Below are 19811 nucleotides of genomic sequence, written 5' to 3' on the forward strand. Positions count from 1 at the left end.
AGGGACTTAATCCTCTTGACTCCCCCTTTTAAATTCCTTTTCATCAGTTCCCTCATTTTAAAGATGTTTCTTCTTTTGAAGTCAAATGTGACTGTGTTGGACATCCTGGGCAATTTTCCATTTCAATATATATTAAATATTTAATAGCATACCTGGCTGGGGGATTCTGGGAGTTATAGTCCAACACATGTGGAGGGTACCAGGTTGGGGAAAGCTGGGGAATAAAGATAGTCAGCACAAGGCTTGCAGGACCACAGGCAGGTCACTGGGAGCAAGCAACTTGCTCTGACAGGTCTTAATCTCCAGCTGAGGCCTTTTCTCTCTCCCAGCCCCATTCCCTCTACATACCAACCTCTATGCACTGTATACATCGGTGGGGCTATGTGCACAGGAAGGAACAGCATGATGGCTACACTCTTTTTTCCCAGCATTTCACTTATGCAATTCTTATCTACGCTTGTAGGCCACAATGCATGCATCTCAAACAATGTATGTATGTCAAAAGGCATGGAGAGGACAACTGCAGTTCCTACTGCCTCCCTGCACATAGTGAACATGTGGCATTAGGAATATAATGTAGGTTTGTGTCAGTGAGGCTCTTGATAGTACCTTGATTTTTTTTTAAAATGGCAGATTTCCTAGTAAATAGATTTCCTACAATCTCTGTTTTATATACTGTCAAAACCAGTTGTACCTCCAAGTCATCCTATAGTGCCTGGCTCTATGTTAGACTCCCTGTCTAAGTACACAGGTACATTTATTCATGATTTTGTTCCTTCTTATGGGTTTTATCTAATTGTGCCATTCCACCAGTGCAAAGGATCTGCTGGAGCAGTCTTCCCCAACCTGCTGCCCACTAAATGTTTTGGACTACAACCCCCAGCATTCCTGACCATTGGCCATGTTGGCTGGGAGTGTTGGGAGTTGAAATCCGAAACTTATGGAAGGCACCATGTTGGGGAAGGCTGCACTAGCAGAATGGATTTCCTCTTTCCCTCCACCCCTGCACGAATACCCTCATGCAAGGGTTCAGTCCAGCCCTGTCCATTTTGTATGCCTTTATTACAAAGAGATTCATTAAAAATATAAAGGGATTAGCATGACCTTACCCTAAATATAACTATACCTTAAATATAACTCTTATTTAAGGTAAGCAAAGCCATTCTAATTGCTCTGCACTATACACAAACACTGTGCATAAGAACTATGGAATAATTTTCACCTAACCCACCTACATATTCCTTACAGAGTCAGTAGATTTTATCCTGGGAGAAAAAGAACTATTTGGTGTTTTGTTTTGTTTTTTCATACCACAACAGTTGCTATAGCGGTTGCCCCCAGTCCGGCTTCCAGGCCTGGGCCATAGGCAGCCAAAAGGGAATCAGGAGCTGAGAGCCAGCAGCAAGGCCGGGAAAGGCACCGTTCCGCAGACAAAGTCTCAGCCCAAGCAGGAAGTATTTCACAGTCCTTCCTGTCAGCATAGTCCTTCCTTCCTGGGTGGGCGGGGCCAGTCCACAGCCTGAAAATGCTTCACCGCCCAGAGATGCTCCATAGTGCAGTTCTGTGGCTCACCATAAGGCACAGCTGCACACCAAGCTGAATGTTCCAGTTCTAGCCCTGGATGTTCCAGTTGAATGTTCCAGTTCTAGCCCTGTTGAATGTTCCAGTTGAACGTTCCAGTTCCCTGAATGTTCCAGTTCTAGCCCTGTTCACACCAAGCTGAATGTTCCAGTTCTAGCCCTGGAAGCTCCTGATACTTCCAAGCTTTTTAATGACCTGGGTGTGTAGTACATTTACTGGCCCGGATAGCAAGCCATTCTAGAAGAATATAATGAAATATTAGAAGCATATTATATTTTCATAATCTGCGATGATTACAGGATTTCCCAAGGGCAGGATTTCCCAAGGACAGCCTACAACAGGATGGAAACCCTATGAAGGAGAACACATTTGGGTCAGCTCAAGATGGTATTCAGCTGAGAGCTAATACCACTGAGGAGATTGTTCATAAGTACTGGCACGCTTTGGTGAATATGCTATGATAAGTTCCCCACTTCTCCACAGGCTGTGCAAAGTTTCTCACTTATGGATTATGAAGGTCAAATAATCCCAAGGATGTATTAGTTCATTCTGATTTCCTTTCCAGCACATTTTGCCACCTGCGACAAAGGCCAAGATGGTGCCCCTTCCCATTTCACGTACAAAAGCCAACTAGCCTGGCAGCTGAATTTTTCTTTGACACTGGCAATGGGATAGTATCCTCCACCACATCTGAAGGCAACAGGCTAGCTTAGAGGGTGATCCACAGCTCTCTTCTCAAATGCCTTGCTGAAGCCTCCTAGCATCTGTTGTCTGAAGTGATTGCTTCACTCTGCCTAATGGTAGGGCCGGCCCTGCAAATGTAGCACGGATTCTTTGAGTTTGATGGACCATTGCAAGTGTCATGGATGGGTGGGGAGGTGTTGCTCCCAGTCCCTTCAGACTAGGGGAGTTCATAAATGCCCAAGGTAAGATAAATAAAGTTAAAACAATGTACCAACTACAGAAGTATAGATGTGATCTATGGAATCATTTGCAAGGGAAGAGGCAGTGATGTTTAGATGTACAAACGCTAATAATACTCATTAGGCAGAGGGTTATGGCGAAACTCACTTATTGTATCATTTTTTGAAAAAAGGAACTTTCTGTGATTTTGTTTGTTTAGTTTTTAGCATGAGCAAATGTGAACATGTGGATTTAATCAGAGCGTACTGAGACAGTATTCCTACAAAGGGATTTTGTGCAACCTTAAGGCCTAACACAAAATATTGGATTCAGCTATTTTGTGTAACTAGCAAGTCATACCTCTGGTGCCAAGACAGGGTATACATTTTAAAAATAAATAAATGACACTTCAATCTCTTTTTAAGAATTTACGTTCTGAGGGTCAGAAACAGGTGTTAAATGCAATCATGCATTGAATACAACACGTAGTTTGATGCAAACGCTATCTTTGTAACAGACTGGCTCATTCTTGCTCAATCCTTTCTCCAATGTCGGTTTGTGCACAAAGGTCTTCTGGGAGAAACCGCTCAAGGTAGGCTGAACATTTCCCCTTCATGCACTGCTCTCCCAATTCAGTCTGGAGTTTGCTGGGTTAAGCTCATCCTCTTTTTCTTGATTTCTTATGACATTCAGATTGTTGGTCCTGTTAATAAGCGAGATCCTTCCCCACATGCCATGGCCTGCCTTCCCCAAACCTCTCAAATGCCGCAACACCAGCCTCAGCTCCTGCCAACGGAAAGACTCCTCTTATGCTATCACCCCTGACCAAAAGCCACCCTCCACTTATCCGGCAGCCTTTCCATTAGCCTTTAAATCACCCATCCCACACTCAGCACAGAGAACACAGGGAAGCTGCTTTAGAAGGAGTCAGACCATTGTCTGCCGGATCTCCAGGTTTCAGGCGGGAGTCTTTCCTTGCCCTGCTTGGAGATGCCAGGGACTGAACCTGGGACCTTTGCCATGCAAAGCAGGTGCTTTTCCACTGTGCTGTGGCCGTCCTTGTGCATGCTGCAAATCTAACTGAAGAAGTGCAGAGAGTGATCCCGATGCAGCCGCAGTGATTGGTGGGTTTGCTCCCTTTGCCCTACTAAGGGCAATGATTTCTGCCTCTGAAAATGGTTCACTTAGGGCACAATCCTATGCATGTTTAGACAGAGAAGAGGCCTACAGCTCCCAGCATTCCCCAGCCAGCAAGGCTGGCTGGGGAATGCTGGGAGTTGTAGGCCTTTTCTCTGTCTAAACTTGCATAGGATTGCGCCCTAACTGATGGATCAAGTTCCAGAAGGGTAGCTCTGATAGTCAGTTACAGCAACGAACGAGAGAGATGGAGAGAGTCTTCTGATACTTGGAAAATGAACAGATTGATTGTGACACATGTAGAGCATGATGGAGTGCAGTGGGCTGCATGGGGGATCCACAGGAATCCCTGACCAAACAAGGACGAAACACACACAGCAGGATTGTCTTGCAGCACCAAGCAGCCCTCTCAGGTCGAGCCACAGAAACTGCCTGACAAGGCGTGCCAGCCAGTCCTACCCATGACTAATACCTTTGTGTAGCTGTCAAAATTTGCCTTTGCTGGGTCAAAAGGGGCTAAAATCATTTCCAGGTCTATTTTTCTCAAAAAGCCATTTTCCTTTCATCTGTCTTTTCCAAATGGTAAGTTTAATGAGAACTTCAGGCATATCTCAAGCAAAAATGTGGCACTGGCTTCTTTTTCTCTCTCTCCCTTCCTCCTCCTTTTCCTTTCCTTTCTTGTCCAGCCCCCCCCCCCTTCTCCTCCCTTTAAGCCTCCGTGTCTATGTATTCAATTCAAATGTATTTCAAATAAGCAACAACCCTGGACACTATTGAAACACTCCTGGAGTACCGCTGAAATAATAGGTGTATTTCGCCAAGGAAGCCTGCTTTTCTTTTCAAGTGACTGTATGCATTATTGCAGCTTCTCCTGATAATGGCTCATTTAATGGCTGGGCCAAGATGCAATCAATCTTTTCTCTCTCCCTCCCTCCAACCCCCTTCCTTTGGTGGATTGCGTGGCTTGGCTGCAAGCACTCACCTAGGGTTGGAGCTGCTAAAGTTCGCCTGGGGTGGAGTGGCTGCTACTTCTTGACCTCTGTGGCTTTTGAGAAGGAGTGGGGGGAAGGAAGGGTGAGTTTGCTACCCCCCCCCCGAAAAAGACAGACGGAGGAGAGATCCTGGATGAGGTTGGAGTGAGCCGTTTTGCCTTGCTCTGTAATTAGACTCTCCCTGAACTCTTTACAGTTGACTTAAGTTACCCGGAGCCCCGCTGCTGTGGCTGCCTGATTGCCCCCCCCCCATTGATGAAACGCAGCATCAATTTCCCCCAAACAATAAGGGCGGGGGGGGGGGAGAGAGAGATTAGTAAAAGTTCACTTGATCACAATGAGGAGGCTGATCATTAAAGGGCAATGCAAGCCAGATGTGAGAGAAACGTCTGGAGACGAGAGAGAGAGAGAGAGAGAGAGAAAGAGAAAGAGAAAGAGAAAGAGAAAGAGAGAGGGGCAGGCAGGCAGGCCGCAGCTACAGTAGATTCTCTTTCCCTTCCCAACCAAACTAGGGAGGGTGGGCAGAGTTTCCTCTGAGTAAAGACTGAGCTAAGAAGGGGGGAGTCCTTGCAGGCCTTTGGAGGGCTTTTCCTTCTGGCCCAGTGGAGAAGTCCTGCAAGATCGGTAAACTGAGTTCTGGATGGCCTCTTGCTCTAGGCAGGTGTGGCAGATTCCAAGGCATATCCTGCCTTTCATTCAAAGATCTACGACCCAGAGGGACCGCTTCCACTTGGGTTTACATGGGAGGGGAGATTAGGTTTCCCCTCCTTCTCATTCCATGAACATAGACGCCGGCTCAAAAAGGAACTCAGGTTGAAAAGCGGTGTGAAGTCAGCTGCAAGACAAGACAGTGACCAGATTAGGATCAGCGTGGATTGCATCGCTTCGGTGGCCTAGGCCCAGCCACTTTCTTTCAGCCTAGCCTACCTCACAGGATGGTTGTGAATAAAGGGTGGGGGGGGGAGAGAGAAATGGAACCACGAAGGGCGCCTTTCAGGAAAAGTGTGATATAAATGTAATAAATGAGCATGATAAGGTCATCTGCAGGCATGACAAGCCCTTAGAACTGGTGTCTACCACGGTGTCACACGTGGTGGGCAAAGGCGAATCCAGGGATGCGCATTCAAGGGGGAGGTGGGAGTTACAGGCAACATTGACTTGTCTTAAACAGACTCAGTTCATCGCATCCACTTTAAAATCTTCCATAAAGTCCTTTTCTCACAAACTGCACCTAACAGCCATTGGCTTTTTTTTTTCTGACTAAGGCTGAGCAGCAAATGGCTTCTCCCCGCCCAGGTCAACGTGCTCCCAGGCCTTCTCAAATTATTTTGGCACCTATGGCAAATACATAAATAAATTCCACAGGCACCTCTCTCACTCCCTGGCAGCAAAAATACACCAATGATCAATTAAGGGAGCGATCCTACACATGTTTTGCGGGGAGGGGGGAGTCCTACAACTCCCAGCATTCCCCAGCCAGCCATTGTTCCTTATTTAGGCTTGATCTGTAAATATAGAACATGATTTGCTGCCCTTTGACACCCAAAGTCAGCTGCCTGAGGTGGGAGCTTTACTCAGCCTAATGGTAAGCCGAGGCCTGGCTGGTGTCTGGCCTATACCACTTCAGATTGTAAGTGGGGTCTCATAAGGCCAAATGCTCCTCCACAGCAAAGGGTTGGATGTGCCTGATCAGCCCTGGTTAGTACCTGGATGGGAGACCGCCTGGGAATCAGGCTTCCTGCACTGAGCAGGGGGTTGGATTCGATGGTCTTATAGGCCCCTTCCAACTCTATGATTCTGTGATATGATTCTATGATAACCCCCTGCACATTGAAAACTAGGCAGTGCCAGCTCTACCATTAGGAAGAGTGAATCTGCCACGCCCCAGGCAGCTGATATGGAATGCACTGAAAGAGCAGCAAATGGACAGTTGTTTAATTCAAGGGAGGGAAGGAGATGCTTGTAGGCTTTTCTGCCTCAGGTGCCAATATAAGAACATAAGAAGAGCCCTGCTGGATCAGACCAAGGGTCCATCTAGTCCAACATTCTGTTCACACAGTGGCCAATCAGCTGTCAACCAGGAACCCACAAGCAGGACATGAGTGCGAAAGCACCTTCCCAGCCATGTTCCCCAGCAACTGGTGTGCACAGGCTCACTGCCTCTAGTACTGGAGGTAGCAAACAGCCATCAGGACTAGTAGCTGTAGATGGCCTTCTCCTCCATGAATGTGTGCAATTCCCTTTTAAAGCCATCCAAATTGCTGGCCATCGCTACATCCTGTGGTAGCAAATTCCATAGTTTGTCTATGTGCTGTGTGAAGAAGCCCTTTCTTTTATCTGTCCTCAATCTCCCACCAAACACCTTCATGGGATGACCCAAGTTCTAGTATTAGGAGGGAGCAAAATGTCTCCCTCTCCACATTGTCCACACCATGCATTATTTTGTACAGCTCTATCATGTCTCCCTTTACCCTCCTTTTTTCCAAGCAAAACAATCCCCGCTGTCGTAATCTTCCCTCACAGGAGAGTTGCTCCAGCCCCTTGATCATTTCAGTCGCCAAATACAATTTGGGTGGCATTGGGTACTATGCACCTTGACTGGAGTTGGAGCAGGATCATTTACTGCTCCCCCTCAGACAGAGAAATGTCTTGGCCAGCGTGTGTAGGAATGAACATTCAGTTATGTGGTATCCCATGACTAGTGTGAGGTGGTACAGTCCAGAACCAGGCTTGGCGCTTCCTCAGCCTTTGCAAGGCCTCCATCACCAAGTGGGGAGGCTAATGACTCATGAAAGGGCAGGCGGACCAGATGCTCCCAAAGTGTCGGGAGGGGCAGCCAGCGGGCAGCGCCCTGTGACACGGCCCTTGGACGCCAAGAGGCCAGCCCGGAGAGGGAAAGAGCCCTGGCGGGAAAGCGCGCGGCTTTTCGCGCCCTCCGCTTCAGGGTGTTAGGGTGGGCTGCCTTGCTTCTGGGAGCGTAGCAACACGCCCAAGAACAGCCTTCCCCCAGGTGGTGCCCTCCAGAGGTCTTGGACTGCAGCTCCCATCAGACGTGTGGGGCTACAACTCCCATACTGGCTAGATGATGATGATGAGAGCTGTAGTCCGACGCCTCGGAAGGGCGCCACCTTGGGGGGAGGCTGACCTAGGACGGGTCCTGTGTGGGCCTCGACCAGAAATGCGCAGGCCCGGGCGCGTGGCCCGGAGGCCGGCCTGACCTGCGGCCTGCCTCCTCCGAAGGACGCCCTGGCGAGCGGGCCTCGGGGAGCAGCCTCCTCGCTGCCGTCCGGGAGGCGGGGGGGAGGCATTCCACAGGCCGGGAGAGAGGCTCGCAGCTGCCTGGACGGCTGCCAGCTCGGAGCGCGCTCTCGTCCCGGCCCCATCCGTTTCCACTTTGCAGAGTGGAAAGCCCGGTTAGTTGCATGTGTTTGTTTGTTGTTCCCCCCGTCCTCAGAACATCTTCGGAAACTTGGCAGCCAGTCCCAGGGACTCGCTTTGAAAGTCTCTCTCTCTCTCTCCCTGCCTCCCTTTTTGCTTTCCAGCAGCGCAACCCTATGCATGTTTACTCAGAAGTAAGTCGCGCTACATGCACGGGGATCTACGCCCTCCTCGGTGAGTTTCGGGTGACCCCCTAAGGCTGCAGCTCTGTGCACACTTCCCGGCGGGGGGGTCCGATTGAACTCAGTGGGGCTTCCTGACTTCTGCCCGGGGACACAGGCGATGGCGCTGTAAGGCTAGGTTCAGCCCCTAAAACCGGGGTGGGGGGGACGTGTGGCCTTCCGGATGTCATTGGACTGGAAGTCTCACCAGCCCTCGCCAGCACAGCCTACGGTGAGGAATGATGGGCGTTGTAGTCCGACAGCTTCCCCATCCCCGCTGTACGCAGTCCCAGCGCTTTGAGCGCAATCCTATTCATGTCTTATTTCCAGCAGGAAGCCCCACTGAGTTCACTGCAGTGGCAAGAGAGTTGGTTTCTAGCCCTCGCTCCCTTTTCTCTTGGACATGGGCTTCCTCTAGGCCTCAGTGGCTTGTGGACTGCAGAAGACAGCCTACGCAGTTGGAACTCCAGTTGAACAAAAGGCGATTAGCATGATCCGACGCACGTCTCCTCTGAAGTAAATCCCACTGAGTTCAATTGGACTTACTCCAAGGTAAGGGTGTATATTACCTTCCCCAACCTGCCCCCCTCCAGATGCGTTGGACTATAACTCCCATCACCCCCCACCAGTGCATTTTTAATTGGCAGTGGATAATGGGAGTTGTAGTCTGGGGGCTCTAGGCTGGGGAAGGCTAAAAAGGCAGAAAAACAAAACAGACAAGATGAAAAACTGGACAGACTCAGATGCTCCCCCCCCCCCAGACCCCCGGTTCCTTCCTTGTAAGTTTTCTAAACAGCCTTCTCCTGTTGTTTAAAGCTGGATAGATGACTCTCAAGGGCTAGGTGGGTTTCTGGAACATAATGGGTGTGAGGCGGAGGTGTGTGTGCGTGCGGTGCGGGGGCAGGGAGGGAGGGAAGGGCCATATAAATCATTCACATTGTTTAAGGTACATTGATCAATATAATGGCTTGTAATAGACTCCTAATTACCGTGAGGCAAATACTTCTGCAAAGCTCCCCCCCCCCAAGGAGAAATGCCTGGTGATCGGAGGTGCTGGAATTCACCTCAAGCTCGAGATCCAATGACACGATGCGAAAAGGGGGTAAATGAACAAGGAGGAAGGAAATAGGAAGGGAAGGTTTGCTTCCGAGGCTGCCTGCAGCTCTTCCCCTTCCTGCTCCTTGCTTCCTTATATTTATTTATGTATGTATTTTTGAAAGGTGTAAACCGCCCTTCATCCACGGGATCTCAGGGTGACATAGCCAACATCAAAGGCAAACAAATCCAATATGAAAACCATACGATCATACATTAAAAAAGCAAATTAAACAAGAGCAATTCTTCAACCAGCAAACCAAAAAGCTAGTAATTCTGCTTAAAGGTAACTTAATTTTAAAAAAATCCCTAAAATAATAAAATGATCCTGGGTGAGCTGAGAAACATTTTGCAATGCTCCGCAAATAATAACCCCATTCCACTCCCAGATATGAGAAAGGAGGGAGGAGATCTCCAAGTCCTTTCCGATCCTTCCACCATAATTTTAATTCAAGGCCAGGACAACGACAGAAGACAGAAATAATGCAGCGTGCAAGGCCAAATCACCGATGACGATGATGGGAAACACTTTCCTCCCCAGTTTGCAAGAGGCCTTGTCTAATATCCCTCTCTCCAGTTCTTATTCCATCCTTCCTCCAGGGCAATGCCTTTCCTCTAGGTTAGGTGGAGAGACTAAGATCACACTGGAAGCCAAACACACACTTGAACCCAGCCTTCTCCAATATCGTGACCTCCTGAAGTTTTGGGCTACAACTCCTATAATCATCGCCCGCTGGCTGGGGATGATGGGAGTTGTAGTCCAACACACACAGGGGGCTATGTTGGGGAAGTCTGCTCTAACCACTGCACCACACCATCTAAGCTCACCAAGGAACCAAGGAAAGACTAACAATATGCCAGCTGCCCCAGAGGAGTAGATGTGAGTGGAGGCCTATTTTGGGGCTAGGGTTCAGCACTTTGGGTAGCTCCTTTAGAGCTCTGGCTAGTTCTGACTGAAACCTAGCATGGATGCACAGCCCCGTCGAAATTGGAGTCACCAGCCTCCCCTGGTAGACCCCTCTGGCAGTCCTATGCAGGTGTTTCTGGGAGGAAGCCTCACTGAACCTCCTTGGGAGACCTCCTGCCCAGGCTTTGGCTGATACCATCCCAGTGTCCAGTACTGTGTCCGGTTCTGGGCACCACACTTTAAGAAGGATGCAGACAAGGTGGGGAGGGTTCAGAGGAGGGAAACAAAGATGATCAGGGGACTGGAAACAAAGCCCTATGAAGGGAGACTGAAAGAACTGGGCATGTTTAGCCTTGAGAAGAGAAGACGGAGGGGAGATATGATTGCGCTGTTCAAGTACTTGAAAGGTTGTCAGAGAGAGGAAGGCCAGGATCTCTTCTGATCATCCCAGAGTGCAGGACACGGAATCATGAGGTCAAGTTACAGGAAACCAGATTCTGGCTGAACATCAGGAAAAGCGTCCTGACTGTGAGAGCAATACCACAATGGAACCAATTACCTAGGGAGGTGGTGGGCTCTCCCACACTGGAGGCGCTGGACAGCCATCTGTCAGGGATGCTCTTGACTTGGATTCCTGCATTGAGCAGGGGGTTGGACTCAATGGTCTTGTGGGCCCCTTCCAGCCCTACTGTTCTATGATCTTAGCCCCTGATTAAATGAAACCCAGATTTGCACCAGGGCGGGTGGCCAGATGTAGAAGGGGAGAGGGCTCCGTTGTGTAGCAGAGGCCATGTTGGCAGGGGGAACTGGTCACGCAGTCACAACTGCAGAAATTCTCTCTTTGGGAAAAGTATTAAGGCGCAGGAGCCCTGTCCTCTTTTGCACCTGGCTACCCTGTACCAGCGCCTGCCTCGAAATCAGGTTTATTTTGGAAAAACATTTCAGAGGGGGCCCACATCCGGCGGTTCTGTTGAGCAGAATAACTGCGTTCTCTCTAGATGGGGGTGTGTGGAGGGATTGGGGAGAGGGAGTTTTGTTTACTTCCACTGTATGAAACAGGCTTGCCTTTTCCCTGCTTCACTGTTGGCAGGGCTGCTTCTCCTTCTAAAGGCTCTCAGGGACAACCAGTAATCCCAGACACTTGTGCAATCCTTCCGTAACTGGGCCAATGCCAAGAGCTTGACAATGGCCAGGTAACCTGGCCCACCGGCTTGAGTCACAGGGAGCGCTTCACATTTTTATTCATGATGTTAGATCCCACGTTTCCTCCAAGGAGCTCAGCGGCAGCTCTCCCCCACCTCCTTTTCAATGCCCTCCACAACAACCTTGTGAGGGAGGTTAGGCTGAGAGACAGAGAGAGGCAGGCCCAAGGCCTACCAACGAGCACCATCGCCAGATGGGGACCCGACACTGGGCCTTCCCAGCCCTCTTCTGCCTTCCCCAACCTCACGGCCCGCCCAGATGTGTTGGACTACAACTCCCAGCATCCCTGATCAAACAGCCATGCTGGCTGGGACTAATGTCCCACCGTCTCCAGCTAGGGCTGGAAAAGCTCCTGCCTGAAACCCGGAGAGCCGCTGCTGCCAGTCTGTGTCGACAATACTGGGCTATGTGGGTGTGTGGTCTGACTCAGGCCAAGGCAGCTTCCTACGTTCCTGGGACCTGCGCCTGACAGCAGGTGCCGGGTCGAGAGCCGCTGTGGCCTCTGCCATGAACGAGTTAATGACGCCTCACCGTGGGCGGGGGGGGGGGGACAGTCTGACTCGACGGTTCCGCTACTCGGCTTGGCGCGCAAGGCGGCGAGCAGAGCCAAAGGCGCCGCGACTTGCGGCTCCAACGCTCCTCGAAGCGTCACCCTGCTGCCGGATCGCTCCGCGACGGCGCAGTCGCTGCGGGGAGCGCGCCAGCCCGGCCCTCCGGACGGCCCCGGCTAGATGGGCTGCGGCTGCCCGCTCAGGCGCACGGACGGCCGCCAGCCAGGGCGCGCGTCGCGCCCTCGCCCAGTAGGGCGAGCCGGTCCTGCTTCCCGCCCGCACAGCTGCCCAGACAGCGGCGGCGAGCCCGGCCTTGCTGCTGGGTTCCTCCTGCCGCCGGGGCCGGCCAAGGTGGCGCTCCGGCCCGACGGGCCCTCCTCGGGGGCTCCCCAAGGGCGCTTTGAGCACAAACCGTCCAGACTCCGGCTGCCCCTTCGACGCCTTTCTCTCAGCGCAGTAAACAAGCCTAAAGACGTTTTGTTGAATAATCCCCAATAATTGTAGTAATTAAAATCATCATCCAGTCACCTTCCTTTGACACAACAGAGTCTTCCCTTTTAATTGTTCACGTGCCTTGTGCAGAAGGGAGGAGGAGGAGGAAAGGGGGAGGTGAAATCGGTGGGCCGCATCCAAATCCACGCAAGCTGATTAAAAACAAGGGGCGTGGGTTGGGGGGGCGTTTGAGGGGCAAATGTTTGGAGAGGCACTTCAGAGCGAGAACAGATCCCGCAGGTTTCCCCGAGGGCAGCCAGAGAGATCGGCGCCGCCGCCGCCTCCCCTAACCCGGCAGAGATGAAAGCCTCGTCCATCAAAATGCTCCAGCGTTAGGGGCTTCATTTGTGGGGGGTGGGATGGCAGTAGAAGGGAGGGGGCTGTGTTAACAAATCGAAAATGAACGCTCGGGCAGGGATGGTTGGAGACCACCATAATTTCCCCTTTAATTTCCATGATCTGTTTGATCCCTGGGTTTCTTCTTCCTCCTCCTCTTCTCTCTCTGTCTTTCTCCACCCCCCCCCCCGTTCTTTTTATTAAGTAGACGGCGAGATTTCCCTCTAATCACAAGCTCCACGTTCCCCTTGCCTCCAAACGACAAACTCTTTAGAGCGGAAAGAAAGGATGCACATCACGGGACTATGCGAGAGAACCTGAGTCTTCACTTCCCTCCTCTCACCACCCGTACAACCTCCCTGGCGCCCCCCCCCACACACACACACACACACTCTCTCTCTTTATTAACAACCTCCCTGGCGCGCGCCCCTTTATTATCTAGTGCTGTGAGAGAATAGAATGGAAGCCTTTTCTTAACTAAAGTTCTTAATTTGTCCCCCCTCTGAGCTTCTCTAGTAAATCAGAGGCGGGTTCTGTATCATGTAAATGCAAAACATAATTGAGACAGGGAGAGGTTCAGAGGGGAGAGCGTTGTTGCTTAAAAAGAGTGGGGGGGGGGAGACGGAGGATGCAATTTGTAGAAATGATTGGGGGGGTGTCCCCCCCATCTGTTTGGCGGAGCTTATATTTGCACCTTCTGGAAAGGTCTCTCTCTCACACACACACCCCAGTCCCTGGGTAAACTCTCTCTCTCTCTCTCTCTCTCTCGCTCTCTCTCTCAGATTCCCGGGGTATGTTAACAGCAATTGCTCTTCAATCGATTGATTTGGAATAGCTAAAACCCCGTTGGTGAGAAAAGAACCATTTCATCTGAAGGCTCTTGAATATGAACCCGTAAGCCCCCCACCCCAATCATCTCTAATGAACCAATTGTTTCGCATTTCTACCTCCTGAAGACAGCAACTTTAGGAGTTGTTACTGATCAAAAGACCCATGAAAAGGGGGGATCTGGGAAACAAAATTTGCTGAAAGGGAGGAGGACTGACGCCTTTAATTAGACCATTCTTCTTTATTAGTATTCATATTGAGATTTCAGGGAGGGGGTGTGGAAGAGATGCATGTTGATTTAGCCACCCTGTATTTACGATGTAAATATATTCCGAGACAAAAACGTCACGGATCAATTGTAAAGGACCCGGATACATACATTTTAAAAAAATCAGTTCAGTTTATGAGGTTCTCACCCCACTTTTGCTTCTTAGTCAGATTTGTTTATGCAGAATCGACATTTAATAGTGCTAATTGCACTCCAGTTAAATTGCCCTGATTGCAGAAGGGGAAGCAATTTTCGTACTCTCTGTCTGGGTTTGGAAGAAATTGTTTTATATTCACCTCTTTATAAAGAAGTAGAGATAAGGCACCGAGCCTCTGCACAAATTGCACTTAGGGGCTGACTGGCAGCATTCAGGCGCTATAATAGAGCATTATTTGGCCGTTTTGAATAATGTAAAGCGGTTGCTGAAAGCCATTCTCCTGAAAATTGCTTTAACTTTTAAAAGGGTGATGATTCACTCCAAAGCAGGCCCTTTGTTACATTGTCATTATCCCCCCCAAATGTTTTAACAGTCAGCTCAACACTTACACATAACACGCTGATCTTTGTTTAAAAACTAGATTTTTGGAGTATGAAGAAATCTGACAGAAAATGCTTGACCCCACCCCCACACCAAGGATTTGGAAGTAGAAGATCTCCCTTATTCCTCCAAGCCTGGATTGCTTCCCTTCCCTTTTCAGACATACGCAACCGTTCTAGTCAATTTCACTTACTTTTATTTACGACAAAGAATTGGTGGATTAATGCGCGTAGCTCACGACACCCCGTGCGTTTAAAAACAAGGCGGAAAAATGCAATTAGGCTTGGAGAAAGGGCGTGTGCGTGTTTAGGAAGAACTGTGAGAAGCGGATTTGGTGGGGACCCACAGACACTGGCTTAAGAAGAGTGACTGAAACAAAAGAAAACACAACAACCCCGCTTTGCCAACTGGTACAGAGAGAGATTATCTTATTTATCACTTTGTCAGCCTTCCTTAAAGAGAGGGTGGAAGAAGACACTCTGTTACCCCACCCCGAGCTGCCCCCTGGCTGGCCAGAACGCCTCAGTGCCACTTAGCAGTCACCTCTATTAGTAAATGCAACGGCGGGTTTTCTATAAATAAACAGGAAAGCCCATCTCCCTCGCTACAAAGAGGGGTGGAGGAGGCTGTCACCTGTTGGGTGAAGGCTTCTGGCCCTATGTCCTTGTGGAACTCCACCCACCCTCCCCGGGCTGCTGGATTTCCCCCACGATCGCTTTCAATAGCACATACACACGCTGCTTCTGCCGCCTTGGATGAGGTCTCCGGGCGCTGCCGCTTCTTCCTTTTGCTCTTCACCTACACCGCTCGCCTCCTCCCTACATGCCCCAATGCCACTGCTCAGTGTAAATCCTCGTGCAAAGATCTGGGGACAGCCGGGGGGGGCAGATTCTCCCCCCCCCTTCCATAATCCTAGCGTTTTGTGGACGACTTTAGCCAACTCCACCCGAAACAAAACGGTACAGGCTAAAGAAGAGGGCAGGTAGAGAACCTGGGCTAAAGCATTAAAAGGATCTTGCTACTCGCAGCTACACACGTCGCTGTTGGTGGGAATTACTTGGGAAGGGGATCGTGAGTTTAGGACGTGCCACAAGAGGCGGATCTTATTTTAATACTTTGTGTGTGTGTGTGTGTGTGTGTGTGTCCCTTCTTTAAATGATGACAGAAGGAAAACAGGCGGTGTGTGTGTGTGTGGGGGGGCTAAATCATGATTCCTCCGCCTTGCCTTTGAACCACGTGTATTTTGCATCTGCGAACTGATGAGGTTCGGATGTAGCAGATGTGGCAGCAAGGAAGATACAGCAGGAGGAAAAGCAGAAGTTTCCTTCCATCTCCGTCCCGCTTAACTGCAGTGAGGATTAGACAGACAGACAAAAACCAGAGAATAACCGCAGCGGTGCAGATAACATCTCGAGGTTCTGGGGGTGGGTTGGTGGGTTGTTTTTAAAGTTGATCTCCCCCCACCCCGGCTACGGAACGGGCGAGTTTGACGCAGTTTCTTGGAGGGGCTTGCCATCATGACAACCAAAAGGGCTGGCGTGGAATTGATGAAGTTAACGATATTTGCCACATGCAGGGAGCGGCAGAAAAAAGTACGTTAAACTCCTTGGGCATTTGGTATATGTATGTCTGGACTGGGGGGGGGGGCGATTAGCCATCCCCGCCGCCTCACCCCCGGGATTCGTGGGCAGTAGAGGAAGGGTCGGTGCAGACAGACTGCAAACCTGACATTGGTTTGGTCTTTTCAGCATCCACACACCTGCTCTTTGCCGGTAGAGGAACATTACAAAACGACTTAGGTACCTTTCCCACCCCGAGTTATATAATTCAAAGGCCGTCGCGATTTTGCCTTTTCTTAAACCTTATTCCCAATAACACATGCCAGCGTATAAAAAAAAACACTGCCGACGAGGCGACCATTTGAATCACCGCACCGCAGCCTAATGCTCTCCAAACGCTCTCCTCGGAATTCCTAGTAGGGCGCTTGCCGTACACGACTGTGCCCCACAGAGACCAGGGTAACGGTGAAGGCCTATGGGGCGAATGCCAACGCCTTGATGTGACATTGCCTATTTCGTGACTTTTCAGTTTAATAAAGGAGGGAATTTATGAGCTGTGTGATATTCGGGATATAAAGCAAAAGAAAAAAAATCTGAAAGGGGGGGTGAGTTACAAGAATTCCGTTTGTATTCTGCCATTACTCCCTGCCCTTTGTGCCCCCATCCTAGAAATGGGTAGTGGGGAAGAAGTGTATCATCCCTATAGTTACCTTATCTCACGGCCTTAACGATATTTAAACCCAGGCTCTATTTTTTTAAAAAAGTTAATTGCAATTTAATGCTTTTAAAAGACCAAAGCACACTGGTGAGTGTCCCCCCCCCCTTTTTTTTTTTAATGCGTTTGACTGGCACGCGCCCAGAGCCACGGTTCTTGCATCTCCAAGTTTCTGATTGGCTGCAGGGCAACTCCTGCTTGTTCTTTCTCCACCCTCATTGGGCGAGAGTCCCAGCCAGCGGTACTTCAAAGCAGGCGCTCCCCACACTTAGGCTGAGTTTAGCCGTCCAGAACCAGGAGTGTGCTTGGTGCAAGTGGACTACAGCGGGAAGCTGGGAGGACGTCGCGCACACTCGCCAACCTGCGCGCAAGGCAGAGCCCCCTTCCGATCTCATCACCCAGCCAAGGGACTTGGCTATGGCTACGTCTATACTTGGGGTAAGTCAGGAGACGCTTCTATGCCCACAGACCTCGGTTTTCGTTGTGCGGGTGGGTGGGGGAGTGGGGGTTTCTCCCCCGAGGGCAGCTGAACGAATGAGCGACCCGAACTGTTACTGCAGCAGCAAGCAGTTTCTGGTTGGACATGTGGAGGAGCTCAAACAAACTGAAAGATAAAATAAGGCTAGCCTTGAGGCAGCTCTTTCCATTCCCGTGTCTCTGTACCCCCCACCCCTTACTCCGCTTTGATTTGTCCTGGCACAAATGTCTCCCCCCCCCCCTTAAATATGTTGCGTTGCAACGGCGGCTTCCCCCGCAGTCTCAGATTTACGGGCGACGTTCTCAGGAAAGCCCTGTGGCCGTTTTTATGTGTTCTGCCGCTTCGTCGAACAAGATCGCTCGCCCTTAAAGGCTTTGGCGAGCATCTAGTTTTGTTTTCGCTCCATCCCTTGGGATCCTTGTTTTTAAGACCGGTTTGTTTGACCCGCCACCACAAGAAAAGAACGGAAGGAGAAATCTCAGCTCTGTCTTTAAGATAAATCAGGTGTGCGGCTTTTAAAATTTATTTTAATGCCTGCTTTTGTTTTTGCTTATGTTGTGACTGCTGTAGGGTATCGTGGACTCTCGTCTCTCGTCATTAAATTCGGTTTACAGCTTTTCTCCTGAACGCAGTGAGGTCCCTGAAAAGTGACAGGGAGCAAGTCCTAAATTTGGATCGAGCTAGGCGGGATGAAACGGAACGGGAGTTTCTTTTTCCCTTTCTTTTTTAATAAGGCGAATCAATTGCGCGCAACTTTTGGCGAGGAGACTTTTGGCTTGGGGATTTTGGGGGCCTCCTCTGCGAGCGCTGGGGTGAAGGAAGCTGGGCCGTGTTGCGTCGCGTGTCCGCCAGATCGGGGGCTTGGGGGCGAGGTTGACGGGCTCGTTTTGTGTCTCCCCCACAGGAAGAGCCACGATTTGGAACCACACCCTTGGCCATGCTGGCCGCCACCTGCAATAAGATCGGCAACACCAGCCCACTGACCACCTTGCCGGAGTCGAGCGCCTTCGCCAAGGGCAGCTTCCACCCCTGGAAACGCTCCACCTCCAGCTGCAACCTGGGCTCCAGCCTGTCCGGCTTCACCGTGGCCACCAGCCGCGGCTCCAGCGGGCTCGGCAGCGGCAGCGGCACAGCCAACAGCGCCTTCTGCCTGGCCTCCACCTCGCCCACTTCGTCGGCCTTCAGCAGCGACTACAGCGGCCTCTTCTCCAACTCGGCGGCGGCGGCGGCGGCGGCGGCGGGGGTGTCTCCCCAGGAGCCCGGCGGGCAGTCAGCCTTCATCTCCAAAGTGCACAGCTCGGCGGCGGAGAGCCTGTACCCGCGCGTGGGCATGGCGCACCCCTACGAGTCGTGGTACAAGTCCGGCTTCCACTCCACGCTGGCGGCGGGCGAGGTGGCCAACGGGGCGGCCTCCTCGTGGTGGGACGTGCACACCAACCCGGGCTCGTGGCTGGAGGTGCAGAACCCGGCCGGGGGCCTGCAGAGCCCGCTGCACTCGGGCGCCCCCCAGGCCTCCCTCCACTCCCAGCTGGGCACCTACAACCCGGCCGACTTCAGCTCCCTCACGCACTCGGCGTTCAGCTCCACCGGCCTGGGCTCCACGGCGGCCTCGCACCTGCTCTCCACCAGCCAGCACCTGCTGACCCAAGAGGGCTTCAAGCCCGTGCTGCCCTCCTACACGGACTCCAGCGCCGCGGTGGCCGCCGCCAGCGCCATGATCTCCGGGGCCGCGGCCGCCGCGGCCGCGGGCGGCGGCTCGGCGCGCTCCGCCCGGCGCTACTCGGGCCGCGCCACGTGCGACTGCCCCAACTGCCAGGAGGCCGAGCGGCTCGGGCCGGCGGGGGCCAGCCTGCGGCGCAAAGGGCTGCACAGCTGCCACATCCCCGGCTGCGGCAAGGTGTACGGCAAGACGTCGCACCTCAAGGCGCACCTGCGCTGGCACACGGGCGAGCGGCCCTTCGTGTGCAACTGGCTCTTCTGCGGCAAGCGCTTCACGCGCTCCGACGAGCTCCAGCGGCACCTGCGGACTCACACGGGCGAGAAGCGCTTCGCCTGCCCGGTCTGCAACAAGCGCTTCATGCGCAGCGACCACCTCAGCAAGCACATTAAGACGCACAACGGGGGAGGCGGGGGCAAAAAGGGCAGCGACAGCGACACGGACGCCAGCAACTTGGAGACGCCGCGGTCCGAGTCTCCGGACCTCATTCTGCACGAGGCGCGGGGCAAGGACTCCGCAGCGGGGCCCAACGACTCGTAGGGCGGGAGGGCGGCGGCGGCGGCGGCGGCGGCGGCGGGAGAAGTTTTGGCGGGACGGGGTCGCGCCAAGGACGGGCGCCCGGGAGAGCGCGAGGGAACAAGGATGCGCCGCGGGTGGCTGCGGGGAGAAGCGAGGGTCACCCCCAGCACCGCCACTTTTGCTCCGCTTTTCTGGGAGCTTGGAGGGGGGCAAGGGGTGGGAGTGGGCGAAGAGTGACGCGAAGGGCGCCCTTTAGACTTTTAGGCTGTTTGGAGAGACTTGAACCCGGCCCTAAGGGCAGAGACGCAGACAAAACAACCGTTTCCAAAACAAGAAAACACGACCTTCCTGGCGAAGAGCAATAGAAACGGCTGGAGATCTCTCTCTCCCCCA

General features: G+C 51.9%; 1 protein-coding gene across 1 annotated transcript; it reads left to right on the forward strand.

Moving 5' to 3' along the window:
• The first annotated feature begins 17121 nt into the window (after positions 1-17121).
• Positions 17122-19439, forward strand: SP9 (Sp9 transcription factor). Its single transcript, XM_084813156.1, has 2 exons — positions 17122-17142; positions 18087-19439. The coding sequence occupies exons 1-2, from the start codon at positions 17122-17124 to the stop codon at positions 19437-19439; spliced, it is 1374 nt and encodes a 457-aa protein (XP_084669282.1).
• The last annotated feature ends 372 nt before the right edge of the window (positions 19440-19811 follow it).

This window comes from Heloderma suspectum, chromosome 1 (genome assembly GCF_057233095.1).
Source record: "Heloderma suspectum isolate Gila_16-S chromosome 1, 16-S_ref, whole genome shotgun sequence".
NCBI lineage: Eukaryota > Metazoa > Chordata > Lepidosauria > Squamata > Helodermatidae > Heloderma > Heloderma suspectum.

Coding starts and splice junctions, on each gene's coding strand:
- SP9 (XM_084813156.1), top strand. CDS start 17,122: ATGGCTACGTCTATACTTGGG. Junction 17,143..18,086: donor TGGCTACGTCTATACTTGGG/GTAAGTCAGGAG, acceptor TCTCCCCCACAG/GAAGAGCCACGATTTGGAAC.